Genomic DNA, 22,862 nt, shown 5'->3' with positions numbered 1-22,862 from the left:
CTGAAATGCCCCTTGGCGGTTCTGAAGAGGAACCTGTGGTGATATTTTGCTTGTGTTCTAACAAATAAAGCTTGCCTGAAGATCAGTTAACCATAGAGGTCTGGTGGTTTATACAGACAGGCAGGAGTGATATGGCCAACCAGAGGGAGGATTATAAGGCAGGAGGAGACAGGAGCTGGCCCTTTTTTCTGTCCGAGGATTTCACAGAGCTAAGAAGTGGCTGTGGCTAGTTCCTTTGTCAATGCCCAATGTGGTGCACGAATTCACAAAAAAAGCTGTTTGATTATGGCTTTGCAGCCACCAGCACAGGCCAGATCTGCATGCAGGGCTCATGTGAGAGTGGCTGCCTTGCTGGCTAGGTCTTCCTCTCTTTTTTTCCTTAAGCCTTTAAGTGAATTTGAAATTTGTTGTTGTTGTTGTTGTTGCAGTCCTCTTTGCAGCAAACTCCACAGGCCCCGAACTCCAGAGGCACCAGGACTCCAAAGGCCAGACTTGCTGGCTCTGCCTTCAGACAGCTCCTGCCACACACTCCCACACAATCCCCTGTGTGTGTTTTTCAGACAGCTGACTCCGTCTCCCCTGTGGGTTGTGGGCTCCCCTGAACCCCCTCCTCAAGCCTTGACACCCACTTGGGCTTCTAGTGTTGCTGCCACTGCCACACACTCTCAGCTCATGGCTGTAAGCTAGCAGCTGCAACTGTCCCCAGCAGCCTGTACACTGCCTGTGTTCTCTGATCAGAGGTGCTACACAGCCTTAGGCTCCACTGTCATGGTCAGCAGATTTGGTGAGACAATTGGGAATTCTTTGTTTTTTTTTTTTTGGTTTTTTTTTTTTTTGGTTTTTTTGAGACAGGGTTTCTCTGTGGTTTTGGAGCCTGTCCTGGAACTAGCTCTGTAGACCAGGCTGGTCTCAAACTCATAGAGATCCGCCTGCCTCTGCCTCCCAAGTGCTGGGATTAAAGGCGTGTGCCACCACCGCAGCGGCCGGGAATTCTTAAAGAAGGGAGTTAGTCTAAAAAGAGGGAGAGAGGGGGACTGGAGAGATGGCTCAGAGGTTAAGAGCACTGACTGCTCTTCCAGAGGTCCTGAGTTCAATTCCCAGCAACCACATGGTGGCTCACAGCCATCTATAATGAGATCTGGTGCCCTCTTCTGGCATACAAGCATACATAGAAGGAATGCTGTATACATAATAAATAAATTAAAAAAAAAAGAAGGAGAGAGGGAGTTTTTTCCCTAAGGTAAAAAAAAAAAAAAAAAAAAAAAAGAGGAAGCACTATTACAATGGAGGGAGCTAGGTCTCTGTATGATAACGTACTGGACAGTTTGGAAATGGAGCAATCAAATGAGAGGATGACTAATTTAGATGGGATTTATGTGATGTCAGTTGTAAACATCAGCATTATCTATCATTTTTGTTTCATCACTAAAATGCTGCTTAATCTGAGTGCTATTATACAAGTTTGGAAAAAAACTTATTTAAGCAAATCATGGAGATATTCATATCTAGGTAGAGGAATTAAAAGGGAGAACCAATCTCAGCACTATATTGTAAAGTTAGAGAGGAATAGCCTAAGGTTTTCAAACAACCAACTTTAATTTATCCAGTAACCTTACAGGAACAACTGCCAAGTGATAGATATCACCAAGGCTGTGTAAGAGCTGACAGGAATCCTGTGGAAATGTTAGATTTCAGGAGATTCAAGAAAGTGACAGTCTCATATGCATGCATTCACCTTATGTGAAGCAGATGTTAAACTCATGGCCAACTAGTAACAGAATTGTCCCACAAGACTGGAGAGACTTGGTTACAGCAGTCTTGGAGCCCGGTCCTCAATTACAATGGAGGACCTGGTGAAAAGATGAGGCTAAGACCACTGAACAACAACGTAGGGCTCGAGGTATGAAAATATCCCAAGACCAACTTCCTGGACAGTGCCTTTATGCCATGCAGCAGCTTTGAATGCTTGGGACAGAATTGAAGTAGGAAAGAAAATTGAGTCATCTGCTAAAGTTGTACAGAGCCCAAAGGAAACCTTCATGGATTTCTTACAAAGACTGACTTCAGCAGTAAATAGAATGATACCAAATTCAGAAGCTAGACAAATAATAATTGAACTTTTGGCTTTTGAAAATGCTAATGCACAATGCAAAAGGGTTATTAGACTGTTAAGGCAAGACCAGTACCCTTGGAGAAATGGATCTGAGGTACAATCAATATTGATTCTCATGACCATGATTGATGCTTGGAGAGGAGAGGTGACTTCCAGAGATTTGTAGAAAAATCAAAATGTCAAGTGTTTCAATTGCAGTAAACAAGGTCACCTAAAAAGGGATTGTAAACAGGACATTCCTAGAAACAATGTTTTTTCTAAGCATAATTCAAACAGAGTGCCCCTGTTTCTGGATTATGCAGGTGTGGCAAGGGCAGGCATTGGGCTAATGAATGCAGATCAACAAGGGACAGCCAAGGTAACCCTTTACCTTTGGGAAACACCTTGATGGGCCTCTCACAGGCTCCCATACCAAATCTGGTTCAGTCGTTTCCTGCCATGGTAGAAGAAACTCATTCCCAGAGCAATTAAAGCACCTAGTGCCTTTGTAAGAAACCATACTGCTCTGGATGATAGTACAGCTATATAAGAGAGAACAAAGAAGTCAGGAAAACTATAAAGCAGTTATTTTGGCAAGTTTCTATAAAGAACAAAGACCAAACTTAAAAATATGAATAAATAACTTTATAATTGAAGGTCTTGTAGACAAAGGTGCAGATGTAACAATAATTTGATCAGAATCTTGGCATCCAAATTTGCCACTTTGGAAGGTAAATGTTCACCTTTTAGGGACTGGAACTTTATCTCAGGTACAGCAGAGCACGAGATGGGTTGAGTTTATAGGGCCAGAGGACAGAGAGGAAAATTAAAGCCATACGTGGCTAATATAGAAATAAATTTATGGGACTGTGATTTAATTACAGCAATAGGACCCTCAGATTAACCCTCCTCCTATCTTAGAAACAAGCCATAAATTAATGTATGCTTCTGGGGAAAATATTAGAAGGCATTATAAAGAACAATCACCGACCATTCAGATTGAAGGGTACAACAGCTGCTGATTTTTCAAAGGCACCGACAGCCCCACCTTTAAAATGATTGACAGACAAGCCTGTATGGGTTGAGCAATGGCCTTTTACCAACAGAGAAATTGAAGGTCTTAAAACGTCTGGTACAGGAGCAGTTAAATGCTCAGCATATTGAAGAATCAACCAGTCCTTGGAATTCTCCTATATTTGTTGTTAAAAGGAAATCTGGAAAATGGAGAATGGTAATAGATCTAAGAGCTGTTAATAAGGTGATTAAGCCAATGGGCTCTCTACAGTCTGGAATTCCTTTGCCTTCTCTATTACCTAAGGGATTACCTCTTTTTTTTTTTTTTAAAGATTTATTTATTTATTATGTATACAACATTCTGCCTCCATGTATGTCTGCACGTCAGAGGAGGGTGCCAGATCTCATTATAGATGGTTGTGAGCCACCATGTGGTTGCTGGGAATTGAACTCAGGACCTCTGGAAGAGCAGCCAGTGTTCTTAACCTCTGAGCCATCTCTCTAGCCCCCAAGGGATGGCCTCTTATAGTTACTGACTTAAAAGATTACCCAAATCTTAGAAACAAACCATAAATTAGTGTATGTTTCTGGGAAAAATATTATAAGTTATTATCAAGAACAGTTAGGAGAACTGAAATTGACATGTAAAATTAAAAAACAAAAAATAATGTATAAATGTTTAAAATTAAAAAAAGAAAGAACAGCCATCAACCTTTCGGGTTGTACAAAAACAGGGCAAAACAGGTGCTGATCTTTCCAAGGCACCAACAGCCCTATCTTTAAAATGGTTAACTGACAAACCTATCTGGGTGGATCAATGGCCACTGACATCAGAAAATTACAAGCATTAGAACAGCTGTTATGGGAGTAGCTAAATGCTCAACATATTGGAGAATTAAATTGGAATTTTCCTATATTTGTCATTAAAAAGAAATCTGTAAAATGGAGAATGATAACAGATCTAAGAGCTATTAGTAAGGTTATTCAGCCAATGGGCTCTTTACAGCCTGGAATTTTCTTACCTTTTCTATTATCTAAAGGATGGTCTATTATAGTGACTGATTTAAAGACTGTCTTTCACTACCCTTTTTCAAGAATAGAATAGAGAAAAAATTGCCTTCACAGTTCCCACTTAAAATAATTCCCAGCCTGTTAAAAGATATCAATGGAAAATTCTTCCACAAGGAATGTTAAACAGCCCTACTTTGTATCAATATTTTGTTCAACAGTCATTGAAAATAATTTGTGATGTTTCCTCAATATATAATTTACCAGTATATGAATGATATCTTACTAGCTGATTCAGATGTGGATACTGATGTGGGAAGTCCTGCTGTATGTGTTGCCTTTATTGGTTAATGAATAAAGAAACTGCTTTGGCCCACAGCAAGGCAGAACAGAGCTAGGCAGGGATAATAAACTGAATGCTGGGAAAAAGAAGGCAGAGTCAGAAGACACCTTGCAGCTACCACCAGAGACAGACACAGGATGGAACTTTGCCAGTAAGCCACAGCCACGGGGTGATACACAGATTAATAGAAATGGGTTAAATTCTATGTAACAGCTAGACAATAAGAAGCTAGACAACTAGTAGGCCAAGCAGTTATTTAATATATTTTTTTGTGATTATTTCAGGACTGAGCAGCCGGAAACAAACAACCGGTCTCCCACTACAAGATACCTTAGAGAAAATATTTGAAGAAGTAAAGCAAAATTTCCATATTGGGGATTATAAATTGCTCCTGAAAAAAATACAAAAGGAGATGATTTTACTTACTTAGGATATATGATAGGTTTACAAAAAATAAACCACAGAAAGTACAAATCAGGAGTGATCAATTAATAAATATGAATGATCAACTCTTAGTGATTTTCAAAAATTGCTGGTTGATACTCACTGGCTACAGCCCATAATTGGACTGAAAACTCAAGAGCTAAGTAATCTATTTCAAACCTTACAAGGTGGTAAGGACTTAAGTAGTCCAAGAAAATTATCAGTTGATGCCAAGAAAGAAATGACTTTGGTAGAAAAGAAATATAGGATGCACATGTGGATTGTTTGATCCAGAGTTTAATTGTATTCTGGTTATTTCACCTTCTCCGCATTCTCCTATAGGAATTATTATGCAGGGAGATGATAATATTCTGGAATGGATATTCTTATGACACAAAAGAGTAAAAAATTAAAGACCTATATAGAAAACTTTTCTGAATTGATTCTGAAAGAAAAATTAAGACTTTGTCACTTAGCAGGAATAGACCCAGCAGAAACTGTGTTACCTTTTACTAATGCTGAAATTGTTTCATTATGGGCAAAAATGAACACCTGCAAAGAGCTTGCATCTTTTTTTGCGGGGGAGGGAGGGAGAGTAGGAACAAAAATCCCAAAGCAAGAGACTTCAGTTTATAAAGAGAACTATTTGGATCTGTCCTCATACTGTATGGGGAATACCAATTTCTGGAGCTCTTAACTCCATATATGATGCAAGCAAATCAGGGAAGGCAGGTTGTAAGTCAGGGAATTTAAGTAAAATGGCTCAAAGCCCTTATGATTCTGTCCAAAAGTCAGGACTATATGCTATTCTATTGATATTGTTAGGTTTTCCAGAATCTCTTAATATAATTACTGACTCTCAATATGCAGAAAGAGTTCTTTTACATATTGAAACTGCTGAACTTATTCCAGATGATAGAGAATTAACTTTGTTATTTATTCAGTTATAAGAAATAATCAGAAATAGAAATCATCCCTTGTATATAATACATATCAGATTCCATATAGGTCTCCCAGGCCCTCTACAAGAAGGTAATGATGAAATTTATCAGCTATTGGTAGTAAATGTGCTAGAAACCTCAGAATTTCATAGGAAATGCCATGTTAATAGCAAGGACTTGAAAAAAGACTTTTCCATCATTCCAGCAATCTAAGAAAAATATAATATGATGTCCTACTTATTATTTGTATAACCAAACGCCACTACCTTCAGGAAGTAACCCAAAGGGTATTAAAAGAAATGAAATTTGTCAAATAGATGTGTTTCATTTTGCAGAGTTTGGAATATTAATATATGTATACCATACCATGGATACATATTCAGGATTTCAATGGGCAACTGCTTTGAGTTTTGAAAAGACTGATTCTGTAATTACACATTTATTAGCTGTTATAGCCATCATGGGAATACCTATACAAATTAAGACTGATAATGCTACAACATATGTCTCTAATAAAATGAAACATTTGTTTGCATATTACAACATAAAGCATATTACAGCTTTATTATACAATTCTACAGGGCAAACAGTTGTATAAAGATCTAATTGCATTTTAAAAGATATGCTAATTAACAGAAAGGGGTAATAAAGACCCCCAGAGATAGATTGCACAATGCTTTATTAACTTTACATTATCAAAGTGCTAACGAGAAAGGAATGACAGCTGTGGAGAGACATTGGATAACAGAAAACTGCTGAATTAACTCAGCCTGTGTACTTTAAAGATGTGTCTACCTCAGAATGGAAACTAGGACATGTGTTACCTTGGGAAAGAGGTTTTGCTTTTGTTTCCACCGGAGAAGAAAAGCTATGGATACCATCAAAATTGATGAAGATTAGATTAGAACAGGAGAGACACCTTGATTAGAAGAGGTAATAGTTCATCAAACAGCATGACTGTTCAATGTAAACCAACTATATGGCTAACAAATGCCCTTTTTTTTTTTTTTTTTTTTTTTTTGGTTTTTCGAGACAGGGTTTCTCTGTGGTTTTGGAGCCTGTCCTGGAACTAGCTCTGTAGACCAGGCTGGTCTCGAACTCACAGAGATCCGCCTGCCTCTGCCTCCCAAGTGCTGGGATTAAAGGCGTGCGCCACCACCGCCCGGCCTAACAAATGCCTTTTATTTGATCAGATATAACCTGCCCAAAAGGAAACTCCTCAAAGTTAGGGTTGGAGCAGGGTTTTGTTTTTGTTTTTCCAGGAGAATAAAGATATCCAACTAAGGAATCTGATGACTACTGGACAAATAAGACATCTGAAGAAAAAGGATAAATTATCCAAAGAAAAATGTTCCAAGAAAAAGAACAAAATGAGCTAATGATATATCACATTTCCAACAGGAAAAAATTTCATACATCTTCCCAAATCTTTGTTTCTGCTATTCTCTACATACATATAAGGCAAATGGTCTTTTGTAGTCCCAGTTCAATTAAAAATTAAAGCTGACTTTGGAGTTACAGTATGATTCTCTCCTCTAAACCCAAGCTTGTTAAAGGAAAATCCAAAATCTCTGTCTCATGTCAGAAGAACTACTTGTTATGTGACAGAAAAAAAAACAAAATTAAGAGACTATTATGTTGCCAGTAATCTTATAATCCCTTGGTTTTTTTGACTCTGAGTTTTTTCTTAAGTTATAAATATTTCTCAAAATTTATAAGATCAATACATATATTAAATATTAAATGTTCTGTCATGACATTAGTGGTCAAATAGAGTACTAATTCTAGAAAAAGGCTTCATCTATCTTCCTGTACATGATTTCGGTTTGAGTCTCTATTGGGTATTATTGTAGGAATTAAGTTTGTGTACTCCAAATATACTTAACAAATTGTGGTCCTTTAACCTCTCTGAGATCTGCTGCATATGACACTTCAAATGTTTTAAGTTTTCTGCTGTGAACCATGACCACGCCTAACAGCAACCTTTGAAGTCTCCAAAAGGATGATGGGTCCCCACAACAACGACTCCACCTGGACTGTGGTAACGCCACTAAGCTGACAAACATCATGCAAAAATCAGCTTCGGAGTACAAACTGCTCAGGACAGTTTCAAGGTGGCTAGCTGAGATGGTTCTGTATCATGCGCTACTCCAGCCAGGACTGCAGATAAACCCTGCACTTTCCCATTACACAGAGACTGGCCACAAATGATACAGACAGCTCTCTCATTCCTTGACCATTATCTCAATTTTCTCAGGGTCCCCTAGAGATGCTGATACCCCTGATACAACAGGAAGCAGTCTAGAGAACACTATACCCACATTCCCAAGAGGTGGGGTGAGTGGTTTTTGGTCATTCAGTGGGCTATGAATACTTTTAGGGGGGTTGGTTACAAGTTATTATTGGTTATCATCAGGAAAAAAGCTGAATAAAGGAGTTTAGATTCAGGGATCTTGTTCTGAAAAGAAAAAGGGGGATATAGAAATGATAGGATAAAAGAGTAGATTATTGAATATGCTTTTAAACTAAAAAGAAACTACTAGCCTTAAATATTTTATATTGGTGTGAATTTTTGTATATTAATACAAATTTAAGGTTATTTTTGTCATACTATATATATGTTCTTACTCTTATTTAAGAGATTTTGTATATTGATACAGATTTGAGGTTATTTTTGTTATAACATGCTGTACATATGTTTCCACTCTTGTTTAAGTTATTGAGTCTCTGCATCTCATTTGACAATGTAATGTAAATTTCTAGTCCTTGAAAGTTATTATTACAAACTATTCTGGATAATAACGAAATGCAGGTTGATAGCCACTTACTACAATCAAACTTATAGTCCTGTTAGGTATGCTTTCGAGGTCAAACAGAGATATATTTTAGATAGACAGGTGGTCTTCAAACACCAGAATTCTATAGAATATGGCATTTTAGATATTTTAATAACATAAGGCTTCTCATAACGATGAGACATGTGTGCTCCTGGCAGCACCAATCTACTTCAGAGAAGGTGATAAGCATCAAAGAAACTCCCTATGGAGTTTGCTTTCTTTGTGGCAAAAGTTATTCACTGGGCAAGAAACTTCCCTTGCCTTGACTGCTGTCAGTATGCTGTCCAAATCGGCTAAGCAGGACACAAAAGAAAGCCACTGCCAAATTTTACCAAGGCAAGAGAGGACAGTCCTACAAAATTCCTGCTTCACAGAAAAGTCTGTCAGATATTCTAGGTCTGTAAGCCAAAGATAAATGCCCCAATGTTACAGAGGAACCTTAGATGACTGTCCAAGAAGCCAGCTGTCTATCATTTCTTAGTTTTAGAAGTTGTTGGCTGTGCACTTCTTGTTTACTCAGGTAATATTATTTCCTTCTTTGGTCTCTGATGGAGTGGAAGACTAGATAGTTATTGTTTTCCATGTTATCAAATTCAGGAAAGAAGCTCACAAAAGAGGTATAAAGTATATATAGTTGAGAGACACAAAAGGATGGTTTTGGGTTGGTGATACAAGTTAGGATAGAAAGTAACTCATCAAGACAGGATAGAGAATGGAGTATTTCCTGTGAACTTGCCAAATACAAATGGACTGGACATTATGAATGTAATTCTTACATGATAATCGTTATTATTGTATATAATTTTACTATGTTAGAATTAAAACTTTCCCTTTTTATTTAGACAAAAAGAATGATCACATCGGACAATAAAGCTTGCTTTGAGTCAGAGGGTGGACCCCAACACAACTTTCCAAGATAAAGGGCAGCCCTAGAAGGGGGTACAGAATCAGACTTCAAAGTTGCATTGAGGAGCCATTGACTTGAGCTCTGGACAGATATCCCTACCCTTTCCCTGTCCCCTTCCCTTCTCACTTATTCCCTGTCTCCTTTACAACATCCTGGCCCGTTCTAACACAGACCCTTTTTCTCTTTAAGGTCTCCCATGGGATATTCACCAGTTTGATTACAAGAGAAGGCTAGTTCAGGCACCCTCTCCACTATGCTGGGGCCATCCTTGTGGATTCCTGGGAGTTTCCCTGGCAACAGCTTTCTCCCTAACCCCAAAATGTCCTCCCATAACATTGAGGAGAAATAGATGGGGAGGTAGAAGGGGAGTAGGGGGAGGGAATGAGAGGAGAGAAGGTAGGGGGAATAGGGGTTGATATGCAAAATAAATGGAAAAAATTCAATAAAAAATACCAAAGGAAACACACACCTCCTCAAAAGAAAACCAGAATGAGACCTGCCAGAAAATGACCCTGCCTGAGTTTAAAGGCAGACACTTTAACTTTCTTCCCACTTCATAAAGGATCTCTCTGTGCAAACAGGTGTTTGGGTGTGGTTTGAGCCTAATCTGGGGTTTAGAAGGAAGCCCCCACACTGCAGGAGTCCTCTTTAGCCATAAAGAGTTCCTCAGCAAGCAGTGGTGGGTGCCTGTCCCTTGCATGTCACAGCCGCAGGCTTAACTACCTGAGCAGACACTTGCACTTCAAGCTAGAGGACCCACCCCACGACAGGCAGTGTCCCAGAGTGTTTTAGGTCACAGGCCAGTTGGGGACAGCAGCATCTGGTGACCTCTTTCTGACCCTGCACCCAGCCCCCAGAGGACCCATCCTCAGACTGGTGGGAGGAAGTCCACTTTCACCTCCTGAGGTTACCAGGGTAATTGGCGGTTATAACAGCCACCGGGCTTTCTCCCGCTGCTAAGCTCAAGGCTCAGGAGCAGTTCTGGGAAAAGTGGAACTTAGGCTCTCCCTCCCACCTGGGCTCTGTTGGGCAGCTGCTGTGGAAAGACATGGGCAAGGGGTCTGGGTGAGAAAGAATGTGCCTTTTGGAGCATGGATGTCTGGACAAAGAGGGAAATCTTAAGAGAAAGCTGGCCTTGGATGTAGAAGTAGAGAGAAACAGGTCCACAGCCCTGGGTACCCCAAAATGTCCACAGACAGGGCCAAACACATAGATGAGCATTTGAAAGCACAGGAACATGTGACCACAGACATATAAACACATCCCTCACATGGTATCTGCTCACGTGGACACATACACAAGCATGTACACATCCAGAGACAGGCACACACCAACTCACACCCACGCAGACACCACCATAAAGGTACATGCATGGGAACCCACAGGAGAATGTTACACAGGCACACAAACTTAATACATACATAGGTACCCACTAACAGCACAGATGTATTTACGTGTACACACACACACACACACAGACACACACACTCACTCACTCACACACCACACACCCTATAACTTGAATGGCCAGGCCACTTGATAGCATCCTGGCCAGCAGCCCTGTATAGTTTACCGTGGACAGCAGCCAGGTCCCTCCCCTTGTCCCACCTCTCCCCCAGTTGGTTACATAAATTCCCTCCCTTTGCCCCTTCCCTGTGCAGTCTGCCTCCAACACCAGCACTGGTCTCTGGCAAGCTCTGCCCATTCCTGGAGAATCCTGCAGGATCAGAGTGTCAGCCAACAGCATGGGTAAGAAAAGGGGCTTCTCAAAGCCGTGGATAGTTCACCCCAAGATTAGAGGGTCCTTCTTCCTCCAGGAAATGACTCAAAACTGGAGAGGGCAGTGAAGAAAGAACTGGACTCTCATCTCTACCCTGCAGGCATGCGCATAAGCAGCTCAAACTCAGGCGTTCATGCTTCTCAGTCCAGTTCAAGTTCTGAGGAAGGAGCAGGGAGGAACTGCAGAAGTGGTCGTCTGGAAATCCTGCCCAGCCTCTGCAGAGACGGGGTGGGGGGCGGGGGCAGCAGACAGGGGTAGGAGTAGGTGGCAGGGGCAGGAGACAGAGACAAGGGCAGGGACAGGGGACAGGGGACAGGAGCAGGGGAGCATCTTTCTAACTGAGAAACTCCAGTGAGAGTTGGGAATCTTGGGAAGAGCCCCAACATCTCTGTGACAATATCTGTCACCCTAGTAAACAGACACTGGGTCTGTCTCTTGCTGGGGAGGCACAGAACAGCCTCACAGCCCAGACCTCTCAAGCTGCTCCATTTCACCAGTGCGTGGGTAGGTCAGGGTGGCCACATGAGCCCACCGAGGACCTGCTTCAGCCCCTCCCAAGACCCACAGCTCTCATCCTTTAGCCTGTGAGCTCCCGCAGTCAGGCTGAGGCTCGGGTTTGTGAGGGAATGCTGAGGTCCCCTGTAGCTGGCCCTTCCCAATGACAGAGAAAACTTCCCTGAGTTCCCCAAACTCAGAATGCCAGAGACCTTGCTGGAGATGCTTAGGACTGGAGGATGCCCTACAAAGAAAGACAACCTAGCAGCCTGGAGCCAAACCCTGGGATAGCAGGGCAAACCTCCTCCATGTCTTTCCTCTTTTAAAGATGTTATTTTATGAGCTTTTGCCTATGTGTATATATGTGCAGCACAGGCGCGTATCGTGACCATGGAGGCCAGGTGGCAGACAGTTGTGAGTGCCCTGTGGGTGCTAAGAACCATATCCTCGTCCTCTGCAAGAACAACAAATGCTCTTAAACCCTAAGCCACCTGTCCAGTCCCCAAACAAGCTCCCCTATTATTGTTGTTGTTGTTGTTTTGTTGGGGTTTTGTTTGTGTTGTGGTTTTTTGAGTGTGGGATTCTTTATGTAGATCAGGCTGACCTTGAACTCAGAGAAATCTTCCTGCCTCTGCCTCAGGAGTGCTGGGCTTCAAATATGCTTTTTATTGATTCTCTTCACCTGCCCCAAACATGGTGGTGGCTCATGCCCATCTCCCAGTACTCAGGGGACTGAGACAGAAGGATCTTGGTGAGTTGGCGGCCGATCTGAGCTACATGGCAAGAATTTCCAGATGACGCCCGGTTTCTGGATTCTACGGTGCTGTCGCTGCCTCCCCACCTCCTGTGCTCTCCAGACGTGGGGCTCCCAGGCAGCAGCAGGCTTTGCTCTGGACTTGACTGCTTTCTGACTGTTTTCTTAGTGTTGATGTTGTGTGTCTGGATGTGTGGCTGGCATCGATGTACACACATGTATGCCATATGCCCAGGAGGCCAGAGAGGGTGCAGACGCCCTGGAGCTGCAGTTACAGTCCTTAGGCACCACGTGGGTGCTGGACTCAAATCTGGGTTCTCTAGGAGCAGCCATTGTCTTAACCGCTGAGCCATCTCTCCAACCCTCGCCTGCCTCTGCTTGAGGCCCTATGTCAGGGCAGGAGGGAGAGCCCAGTTCTTGTGAACTCCATGCCAGGATTTCTTTCCATCTGCATCAGCCCCTTCCCTGTTCCAGACCTCCAAGGTCTGACCCAGGCTCTCAGCCTAGAATCCTGGTAGCCATCTTGTGAATGTGGTGACTGGAGGGTCAGGAGGGCCTCTCCCGCCAGCTGTGGTGTCTACGCAAGTGCCCAAGAACACGCAGCTGGTTATCAGTTTTGACCAAACACTGAGGCTTCTCCCCTCATCTGGATTGGTTGCATAATCCCGGGTGTGGCCAGCAGCAGTTTGGCTCAGAACCTTGGACTGCACACAGGAAGTTCCATCCCCTGGCCTGGATAAATTTGGCAGCATTTGCTGCCGGCCCCATTCCCTGGGAGCTCTTCCTCAAGGACAGACATCAGGAAGACTGCCCATAAAGGTCCCTTGAGGATTTTTTCTATTGTTTTATCGATTTGTCCAGTTGAGCACTGAACCCAAGGCCTTTCAGTGTCAAGCAACCCTCTACCAGTGAGCTGCATCCCCCAGCTGTTGGTCTTCGGATACTTTTGTTTTCTTTAGGATTTATTTTAGATTTAATTATCGCGTATGTCTGGGTGTGGGTGCGTGCTGTTGAATAAAGTTGCACACAGGGGTCAGAGGCATCTGATCTCCCCAGAGCTGACCGTCCAGGTGAATGTGGTGGCCTGGTGGGGACTGAAGCGATCACAGGGGTCAGAGGCATCTGATCTCCCCAGAGCTGACCGTCCGGGTGGATGTGGTGGCCTGGTGGGGACTGAAGCGTTGAGCCACCGCTTCTAGAGCTGCTCTAGTCAGTTTTTCTTGTGTGTTGTTTTGAGAAAGGGTCTCTGTGTATCCCTGGCTGCCCCAAAACTAGGTCGACCAGGCTGGGCTTGAACTCAAAGACATCTGCCTGCCTCTGCCTCCCCAGTGCTGGGGTTAAGGGCATGCACCCCTACTCAGATTTCTGCTGCATATCAAGGCTAGTCTTGAACTCCTCTCCCTCCTGCTTTTGCCCCTATAGATGTGGTCACAACGCCCAGCCAACTGTGCCTCTCATTACCTGCTTTTCACAGATGAAGTTGAAACTGAGTTAGATAATTTGCCCACGTTCCTATGACCAGCCAGGTGGGCTGAGACGGAATGGAAGTCCATGTCATAACTCTTAGGAACACAGCCTCTGTCCAAAGGCTTGCCACCCCTGCGGGAGTGTCTGTCCCAGTCATGTGACTCCACTCTCCCACCACAGCTTCACACCCATCAGCTGGGGGTGGGACTGGAAAGGCCGACATGGTGAGGCTGCCAGGTGTGTGTCACAGCTGGAGAGAGGGAGACTGCAACGCTCCAGAGCAGCTCTAGCTAACACACTCCCATTGTTTCCACAGCCACAAAATGCGGAAAGTGCGGCCCAGGCTACGCTACCCCTCTCGAGGCCATGAAAGGTAACTGTACATCTGCGAGCCAGCATCCTCTGCTGACCCCATGGTAGAGTTGAGGACTTCAGGCCTAGCCTTAGCCCTCTAGTTCACCGGGGCTGCCTCTGCCCAGCTCATTACCATAACCAGCTCTCTACTCCCCAGGACCCCGGGAGGAGATTGTCTATGTGCCCTGTATTTACCGAAACACAGGCATCGAGGCCCCAGATTATTTGGCCACTGTGGATGTTGACCCAAAGTCTCCCCATTATAGTCAGGTGAGGTGAGGTATGGCCGGCTGGATCCCCTAAGACTCCCAGCACAGCTCTGGTTCCCTAACTCCACCCTTCTTTGTCCCCCTTGGAATGAATGGCATTGGAAGCTCTTCACTGCCCAGGGCGCTGAGCTAGAACCCGGCCTGTGCTGGGCTCCAAGCCCAAGGGAGTCTAGAGAGGCCTGGCCTGGGTAAGCAGCACTTCCTGCCCCTCTGCACCCAGGTCATCCACAGGCTGCCCATGCCCTACCTGAAGGATGAGCTGCACCACTCGGGATGGAACACTTGCAGTAGCTGCTTTGGGGACAGCACCAAGGCACGCACCAAGCTCATGCTGCCCAGTCTCATCTCCTCCCGCCTCTATGTGGTGGACGTGGGCTCTGAACCTCGTGCCCCGAAGTTGCACAAGGCAAGTCCTCCGTCCTTGTGCTGGAGACCCTTGCACCTGCTGGCCCACCAGTCTCTGGACCAGCTGCCTCCAGCTCTTATACAGGGTCTGGCTCAGCAGCAGGGAGGGGGAGACCTCAGAAGTTACCTAAGCCTGCTGGGCTGGCACCGTCCAGCAGTGTGGGCTGGATGCCAGAATACGAGGCTTCTTTTTGAGGGGGAGGAGAGACCCGTATTCCCCCACCCAGCCAGGAGCTCATGACTTCCTCAGGCAGGAGCTCCAGGCCTTCCTCTCAACACTGCATTGGACAAGCCCTCTGCACCAGATGCTCACAGCTGGCTGCTGAGGATGCAGAGCCAACACTGGCATGGGAGGGGCTCCGGGTGCTGGGAGTGCCTTCAAGAGAGATGGGGAAGGTTGAAGCTCTGACTGAGGATTTAGTGATGGCTTTCCTGCCTTTCTGTTGCTGCTCTCTGAGTTACCAGATTGAATCCCTGCTGTCCTCCCTCAGGGAGAGGAAAAGAAGACAGGGTTCACAGACAAAGCAGGGAGAATGGGAGGAGGGGGTGGAGACTCCTGGCTCTGTAAAGTCAGACCCCACTCCCCACCTTCTCCAGGTCATTGAACCCAGTGAAATCCACTCCAAGTGCAACGTGGGCAATCTGCACACCAGCCACTGCCTGGCCAGCGGAGAGGTGATGATCAGCACCTTGGGGGACCCCCAGGGCAATGGCAAAGGTACCTGCTGGCACTGTGGACTTGGCAAGAACTCAGCAGATAAGAGGCGTGGGGAACATCCGGCTGTGTAGGAGCAGGTCCAAAGCCCGGGGAGCAATGGAGTGAGGGGCCAGGGAGAACTGGCTGGCTGAGTCCCACCCAGTGTCTGAAACGTCAGCAAGTGACTTCAGTTGTCTCGACTATTCCTACAGGGACGAGGCTCAGCTGGGTCTGCTGGTGCAGGAGATAATTCCAGATACTTTAGGCTGTGACAGAAAGATCACAAGTTCAAGGCCTGCCTGGGAATCTTAGCAAGACCTTGACTCAAAATACAAATAAGAAGCTGGAGACACACCCCAGTGATAGAGCACTTGCCTACCATTGAAGTCTCAGGTTCAACCCCCAGTACAATAACACATGCACACACTTACACTCAACACACAGACACTCACACAAGATGAGCTGTGACTGCCGAGTTTGCTAGAAGGCATAGTCAGGAGTCGGCCATGAAGATATGAACACACACACAGACCTAGAAAGTACATCGTGTAATGTCTGCCTTTGTGAATTCATGAGCAAACTTCACAGCCCTTGGCTTGATGAGTGTGTGTGTGTGTGTGTGTGAACTTTTAGAAACATTTTTCTGAACACAGTGATGTACACCTTTGAACCCAGCACTTGGAATGCAGAGGCAGGAGGATCTCTGTGAGTTTAAGGTCAGCCTGGTCTATAGAGTGAGTTCTACCATGGCTCCACAGAGAAACCCTGTGTCACAAAAGAGAGAAGAGAGAATAGGAGAGGAGGAAGGGAGGGAGAAAAAGTATTGAGCCCATAAGGACAGCTGGCTTCCATGACTGGAGCTCCACCTGTGGCTGCCTGGGATTCTTACCCGCACAAGGAAGCTTAGCCTGTGGAGAGAATACCACGGGAGCTGTGGCAGCCTGGGCAAATGATGCTTAAGAGGCCAAGTCCCAGAGCTCTCTGTTCAGGGGGAGGACATTTCCCCAGAGTTCTAAGAGAAGGAAACGTTGCTAAGAGGGAGAGCACAGAGTAAGGGGCCCTACCTCACACCCGCCATCTCTGAAACAGACACACGGGCATCCGAACTCAAGGACCTGGCCAGCTGGGTGGAAAGACAGCAAAGGCTCACCGTCTCCACCTAAGTCCCCTTCTCCCTTTCTTCCCTGCTCAGGGAGTTTTGTGCTGCTTGATGGGGAGACCTTCGAGGTGAAAGGCACGTGGGAGAAGCCTGGAGGGGCTGCTCCTATGGGTTATGACTTCTGGTACCAACCACGACACAATGTCATGATCAGCACTGAGTGGGCAGCTCCCAACGTCCTCAAAGATGGCTTCAACCCTGCTGATGTGGAGTCTGGTGAGAATAACCTTTCGTCTGGCAGGAGCATTGGCTCACCCACCCCCCACCAGATTTCAGGTCTCTACCCTGCACCAGGACCAACTCCTAACAGGCTAAGTCATGCCAGGTGTGGAGTGCTCACCCGGCTCAAGCGTCCTCGGTGCCCATTTCCAGCTCTCCATCCTAGTCGGTGCCCTGCCTGCACCTGTGGCCTTGTATCCTGACTGAGCCCAGCCTCTGGTCCCTGTCCCCTCCCATCTCAGGGTTGTATGGGAGCCACTTACATGTGTGGGACTGGCAGCGTCGTGAAGTTATCCAGACCCTAAAAATGAAGGATGGGCTCATCCCCCTGGAGGTCCGCTTCCTGCATGACCCGGATGCCGCCCAGGGCTTTGTAGGTTGCGCCCTCAGCTCCACCATCCAGCGCTTCTACAAGAATGAGGTAAGACTGAGACTCTGCGCCCCCCACAAGTGTCTCCTCAGGACCTCCTCCCAAATACTCCGCCACACACACACACACACAAAAGAGTCTCATCTGGACCTCCCCCCAGACAGACACTCCGCCATACACACACACACACACACACACACAAAAGAGTCTCATCTACCTCCTCCCAGACACCCCACCATACACACACACACACACACACACACACACACACACACACACACACACACATGAGTCTCCTCAGGACCTCCTCCCAGGCTTCAGCGTCCACACTTGTTGGTCCCACCAGCCTAAGGCTTCCCAGGAAGAAACGCTGATACGTGGCTGGCCTCTCTTCTCTCTGGGCCAGACTAATTTCCACCTTGCCTAAGTCTGTTTTCTGTTGCTATAACTGAGCAACTGAGGATCCCAGGCAGGACAGCGATAAGAAATAGACAGCTCATAGGTCTGCAGTTAGGCCTTCCAGGGTTGAGGAATGGCTTCTGGTGGTTGGGGACTCTTTACCTCTAGGGACATCACAGGATGAGAAGGCCATGTGACTTTATAAAGGGTTCATTTTCAAGATAGCCATGAATCCTCTCATAGGTGAATCCATCCTCAGTGAACTCTGACTTATTTCAAGGTGGTGGCACAGGTCTTTATCCCCAGCACTTGGGAGACAGAGGCAGAGGCAGAGGGATCTCTGAAGCGGCAGCCAGCCTGGTCTATGTAGCAAGTTCCAGGACAGTCAAGGCCACATAGTGAAACCGTCTCATGAAATAAATAGGGTCCAAAGAGATGGCTCAGCAGTTTAGAGCATTTGCCATTCTTCCAGAAGACCTGAGTTAAATTCCCAGCATCCACGTGGTGGCCCACAACTGCCTGTAACTCCAGTTTCAGGGGACATGAGTTCTTTTCTGGTCTCTGAAGGCACCAGAAACACATGTGGTACACAGACATACATGTAGGCAAAACACTCATATGTATAAAACAAAATAAAAGCTAAATAAAAGCAATAAACAATACTAAAAGGTCCCACCTAGCCATTCAGAATGGCTCACACCTGTAGCTCCAGCACTTGGGATGTGGTGGCAGGAAGATTGCAGGTTCAAGGCCAGCCTCTTCTACACAGTGAGACCTCTGCCTCAAACCAGTCAAGGTCCCAAGATTGCAGGTTCAAGGCCAGCCTCTTCTACACAGTGAGACCTCTGTCTCAAAACCAGTCAAGGTCCCAAGATTGCAGGTTCAAGGCCAGCCTCTTCTACACAGTGAGACCTCTGCCTCAAAACCAGTCAAGGTCCCAAGATTGCAGGTTCAAGGCCAGCCTCTTCTACACAGTGAGACCTCTGCCTCAAAAACCAGTCAAGGTCCCAAGATTGCAGGTTCAAGGCCAGCCTCTTCTACACAGTGAGACCTCTGCCTCAAAAACCAGTCAAGGTCCCAAGATTGCAGGTTCAAGGCCAGCCTCTTCTACACAGTGAGACCTCTGCCTCAAAAACCAGTCAAGGTCCCAAGATTGCAGGTTCAAGGCCAGCCTCTTCTACACAGTGAGACCTCTGCCTCAAAAACCAGTCAAGGTCCCAAGATTGCAGGTTCAAGGCCAGCCTCTTCTACACAGTGAGACCTCTGCCTCAAAAACCAGTCAAGGTCCCAAGATTGCAGGTTCAAGGCCAGCCTCTTCTACACAGTGAGACCTCTGCCTCAAAAACCAGTCAAGGTCCCAAGATTGCAGGTTCAAGGCCAGCCTCTTCTACACAGTGAGACCTCTGCCTCAAAAACCAGTCAAGGTCCCAAGATTGCAGGTTCAAGGCCAGCCTCTTCTACACAGTGAGACCTCTGCCTCAAAAACCAGTCAAGGTCCCAAGATTGCAGGTTCAAGGCCAGCCTCTTCTACACAGTGAGACCTCTGCCTCAAAAACCCAGTCAAGGTCCCAAGATTGCAGGTTCAAGGCCAGCCTCTTCTACACAGTGAGACCTCTGCCTCAAAAACCCAGTCAAGGTCCCAAGATTGCAGGTTCAAGGCCAGCCTCTTCTACACAGTGAGACCTCTGCCTCAAAAACCAGTCAAGGTCCCAAGATTGCAGGTTCAAGGCCAGCCTCTTCTACACAGTGAGACCTCTGCCTCAAAAACCAGTCAAGGTCCCAAGATTGCAGGTTCAAGGCCAGCCTCTTCTACACAGTGAGACCTCTGTCTCAAAAACCCAGTCAAGGTCCCAACTCTTAATTCCTCACAATGGTAACTGCATTTCAGCATGACTTTTGGTGGGGACACTTGAAGCGTAAGTGGCCATATGGATACGTTCATTCAAAACTTAAGGTGGTCCCTGTGGCACACACGTGACCCCAGCACCTGGAAAGTGGAGGCTTGGGGAACAGAAGTTTGAGGCCAGCGTGAACAACATGAAACTGTCTCAAAAAGCAAAACAAAAAAAATGCACATAGTGAGCATCTCTGTGAGCCGCTCTGACGAGCAATGGCAGGGCCATGGTAAAGCAGTTATGCTCCTTGCCTTAGCGGCTTGCAGGGAAGGAGACCCTAGCCACAGGCCCAGTGTCTGCTCCCTCCCTGTCCCCAGTTCTCAGCCCACTTCCTGCCTCCCTTCCCCAATATAGGGAGGCACCTGGTCCGTGGAAAAGGTGATCCAGGTGCCCTCCAAGAAAGTGAAGGGCTGGCTGCTGCCCGAAATGCCAGGTGAGTTCCGGGAGAGGGTGGGGTCAGCAGGTGGGGTCCTGGCCTGGGGAGATTCCTTAAAGCCCTCAACCCACGCCTTAGGTTTGATCACCGACATCCTGCTGTCCCTGGATGACCGCTTCCTCTACTTCAGCAACTGGCTGCACGGGGACATTCGACAGTATGACATCTCCAACCCACAGAAGCCCCGCCTTGCTGGGCAGGTAGGGGCACTGGTGGAGGAAGAGTCTGGGCAAGGTGGAGAGGAGGGGAAGGTTTTCAGGGCTGAAAAGGGAGGAGCAGGAAAAGCAAAAATGTGAGCCAAGGTACTGCCTCAGGACTGTGGAGTCCTGGCTGAGCACAGGGAAAGAGTCTGAAACTAAAGGGGTGCTAGCCGGGTGTGGAGAAGCACACCTTTGAGACAGAGGGAAGTGGATTTGAGTTTGAGGCCAGCCTGGTCTACATAGTGAGTTTCAGGCCAGCCAGAGTTCCATGGTGAGATGCTATCACACACACACACACACACACACACACACACAAATTCTAATCAAGGAGAATAGCTCTTCTGTAATGTCCACACCTTGTGACGAAATACCCCACAGAAACAAAGGAGGAAAGGTTTATCCCAGCTCAGGCTTTGAGCAGGGGCAGAGTCCATGGTAGGCGGGAGGTGTGGCGGCAGAGCAGGAGGCAGCTGGTCACATTACATGTGCGGTCACAGGAGGCAGAGTTGGATGCTGGGACTCAGCTTGTCTTCCCCTTTCCATTTGCTCTGGAATCTGACCCTCTGCTGCTCAGGGTGCATCTTCCCTCCTGATTAAAACTCTGAAATGCCCCGCAGACACACACTCCAGGGCGTGTGTGTCCTCGCTGACTCCCACACCCAGAGAGGTGATAATGGACATCAATCGTCACTGTATCTCTCGCTGTTGTCCCCCTTTGTCCCCTGCACCCCTGAACCCAGATCTTCCTTGGGGGCAGCATTGTTAAAGGAGGCCCTGTGGAGGTGCTGGAGGACCAAGAGTTAAAGTGTCAGCCGGAGCCCCTAGTGGTCAAGGTGAGAACATCGCCCTGGCCTCACTGGCCCCTCAGATCCTTGGGGAAGCTCTGGGATCCAGGCCGTGTGCCAACCCCTTAGTCAGTCTGTGTGTCACTTGGAGTCTGCCCTCTTGTTTCCCCAAGGGAAAACGCATTCCTGGAGGCCCTCAGATGATCCAGCTCAGCTTGGATGGGAAGCGTCTTTACGTCACCTCGTCGCTGTACAGCGCCTGGGACAAGCAGTTTTACCCTGACCTTATCAGGTGAGCAGCAGTGTCCAGGATCACCTCTCCACCAGGCCTCCAGAAGGATCGCGTGGGCTCTGAAGACAACTCAGGAACTCCACCTGTGCCCTACAGATAGACGGCCCATGTGGGCCCTGCCCATCCCAGGAACCCATTTATCCTCACCAAATCTTGGGGTGGGGGTGCTGGTCACTTACCACCTCTCACCCGTTCTTCGTCTTCCAGGGAAGGCTCCGTGATGCTGCAGATTGATGTAGACACTGTAAATGGAGGGCTCAAGTTGAACCCCAACTTTCTGGTGGACTTCGGGAAGGAGCCCCTTGGTCCAGCACTGGCTCATGAGCTTCGGTACCCAGGGGGTGACTGCAGTTCTGACATCTGGATCTGAAGGCTCGCCCCAAAGCCCCTCCTCTATGTTCTGAGCCCTCCCTTGAGGAGCCTGGCCTCACTCTGCTCGCTTGGCCCCTGCTCTCCAAGGCCACATCGAGACTAGTGAGATCTACTGAGTAGCATCTCACGACTGTTGCTTGTTGTCACTGTGCTGTTCCTAAATGAGCTCTTGAAGCCCCAAGAAATAAAATGCTGAGCCTGTCCTCAGAGCACTGTCGTGGAGGAGGAGGGGTCGAGTCCTCCTCAGAGCACTGTCGTGGAGGAGGAGGGGTCAAGCAAGTCCTCCTCACAGCCTGTCATGGAGGAGGGGTCGAGTCCTCAGTCACTGCCAGTTTCTGCATGCAGAAGGCCTGAAGTAGACTCCAGGACGTCATAGTGACCAGTCTGTGCCAGTGATCCCAACATGATGCCCGAGATGTCGAACATCTCCCCCTTTACGGCCATCGAAACCTAAGGATTGCCACAGGGAACCCGAGGGATGGGCATGTCAGTCAATGTTTTAGACTTTTTTGGGCATGTGTGCACATGTGGTGTGTGTATGTGTGCATATCAAGCATATGTGTGGTGTGTGTGTATATATATGTGTGTAGTGTGCATGTTCAAGCACATGAGTGTGGTGTGTATATGTGTGTGTTCAAGCACATGTGTGTGTACATACATGTAAGGCCCAGACTGACCCTGAGTCTCTTCCCTGTTCACTCTTCACCCTATATATGGAGACAGGCTCTCTAGCAGGAGCTGGAGCTTGCTCTTGCAGCGAGGATGACAAGCCAGCTCACTCCAGGGATTCCGTTTCCATTTCCCATGTGTTGGCCTCATAGGCCGAGCCTGCCACCCCCACACACACCAGAACACAGGTCCTCACACACCGGCAAACACCTTACCCTCCAAGCATCTCCCCAGGGCTATGTTCTGTTTTGTATGGTCCTCGGTCTATGCTGTGCTGTAT

General features: G+C 46.8%; 1 protein-coding gene across 1 annotated transcript; it reads left to right on the top strand.

The window, feature by feature from the left end:
- The first annotated feature begins 11,231 nt into the window (after positions 1 to 11,231).
- On the top strand, positions 11,232 to 22,141 carry LOC130889558 (methanethiol oxidase-like). Its single transcript, XM_057793372.1, has 12 exons — positions 11,232 to 11,314; positions 14,378 to 14,434; positions 14,573 to 14,685; positions 14,905 to 15,090; positions 15,687 to 15,807; positions 16,979 to 17,161; positions 17,407 to 17,585; positions 20,183 to 20,261; positions 20,343 to 20,464; positions 21,205 to 21,297; positions 21,423 to 21,541; positions 21,749 to 22,141. The coding sequence occupies exons 1-12, from the start codon at positions 11,311 to 11,313 to the stop codon at positions 21,909 to 21,911; spliced, it is 1,419 nt and encodes a 472-aa protein (XP_057649355.1). The 5' UTR covers positions 11,232 to 11,310; the 3' UTR covers positions 21,912 to 22,141.
- The last annotated feature ends 721 nt before the right edge of the window (positions 22,142 to 22,862 follow it).

Source organism: Chionomys nivalis, chromosome 18 (genome assembly GCF_950005125.1).
Source record: "Chionomys nivalis chromosome 18, mChiNiv1.1, whole genome shotgun sequence".
Taxonomy (NCBI): Eukaryota; Metazoa; Chordata; class Mammalia; order Rodentia; family Cricetidae; genus Chionomys; species Chionomys nivalis.
This window is presented reverse-complemented; position numbering and strand designations above follow the sequence as displayed.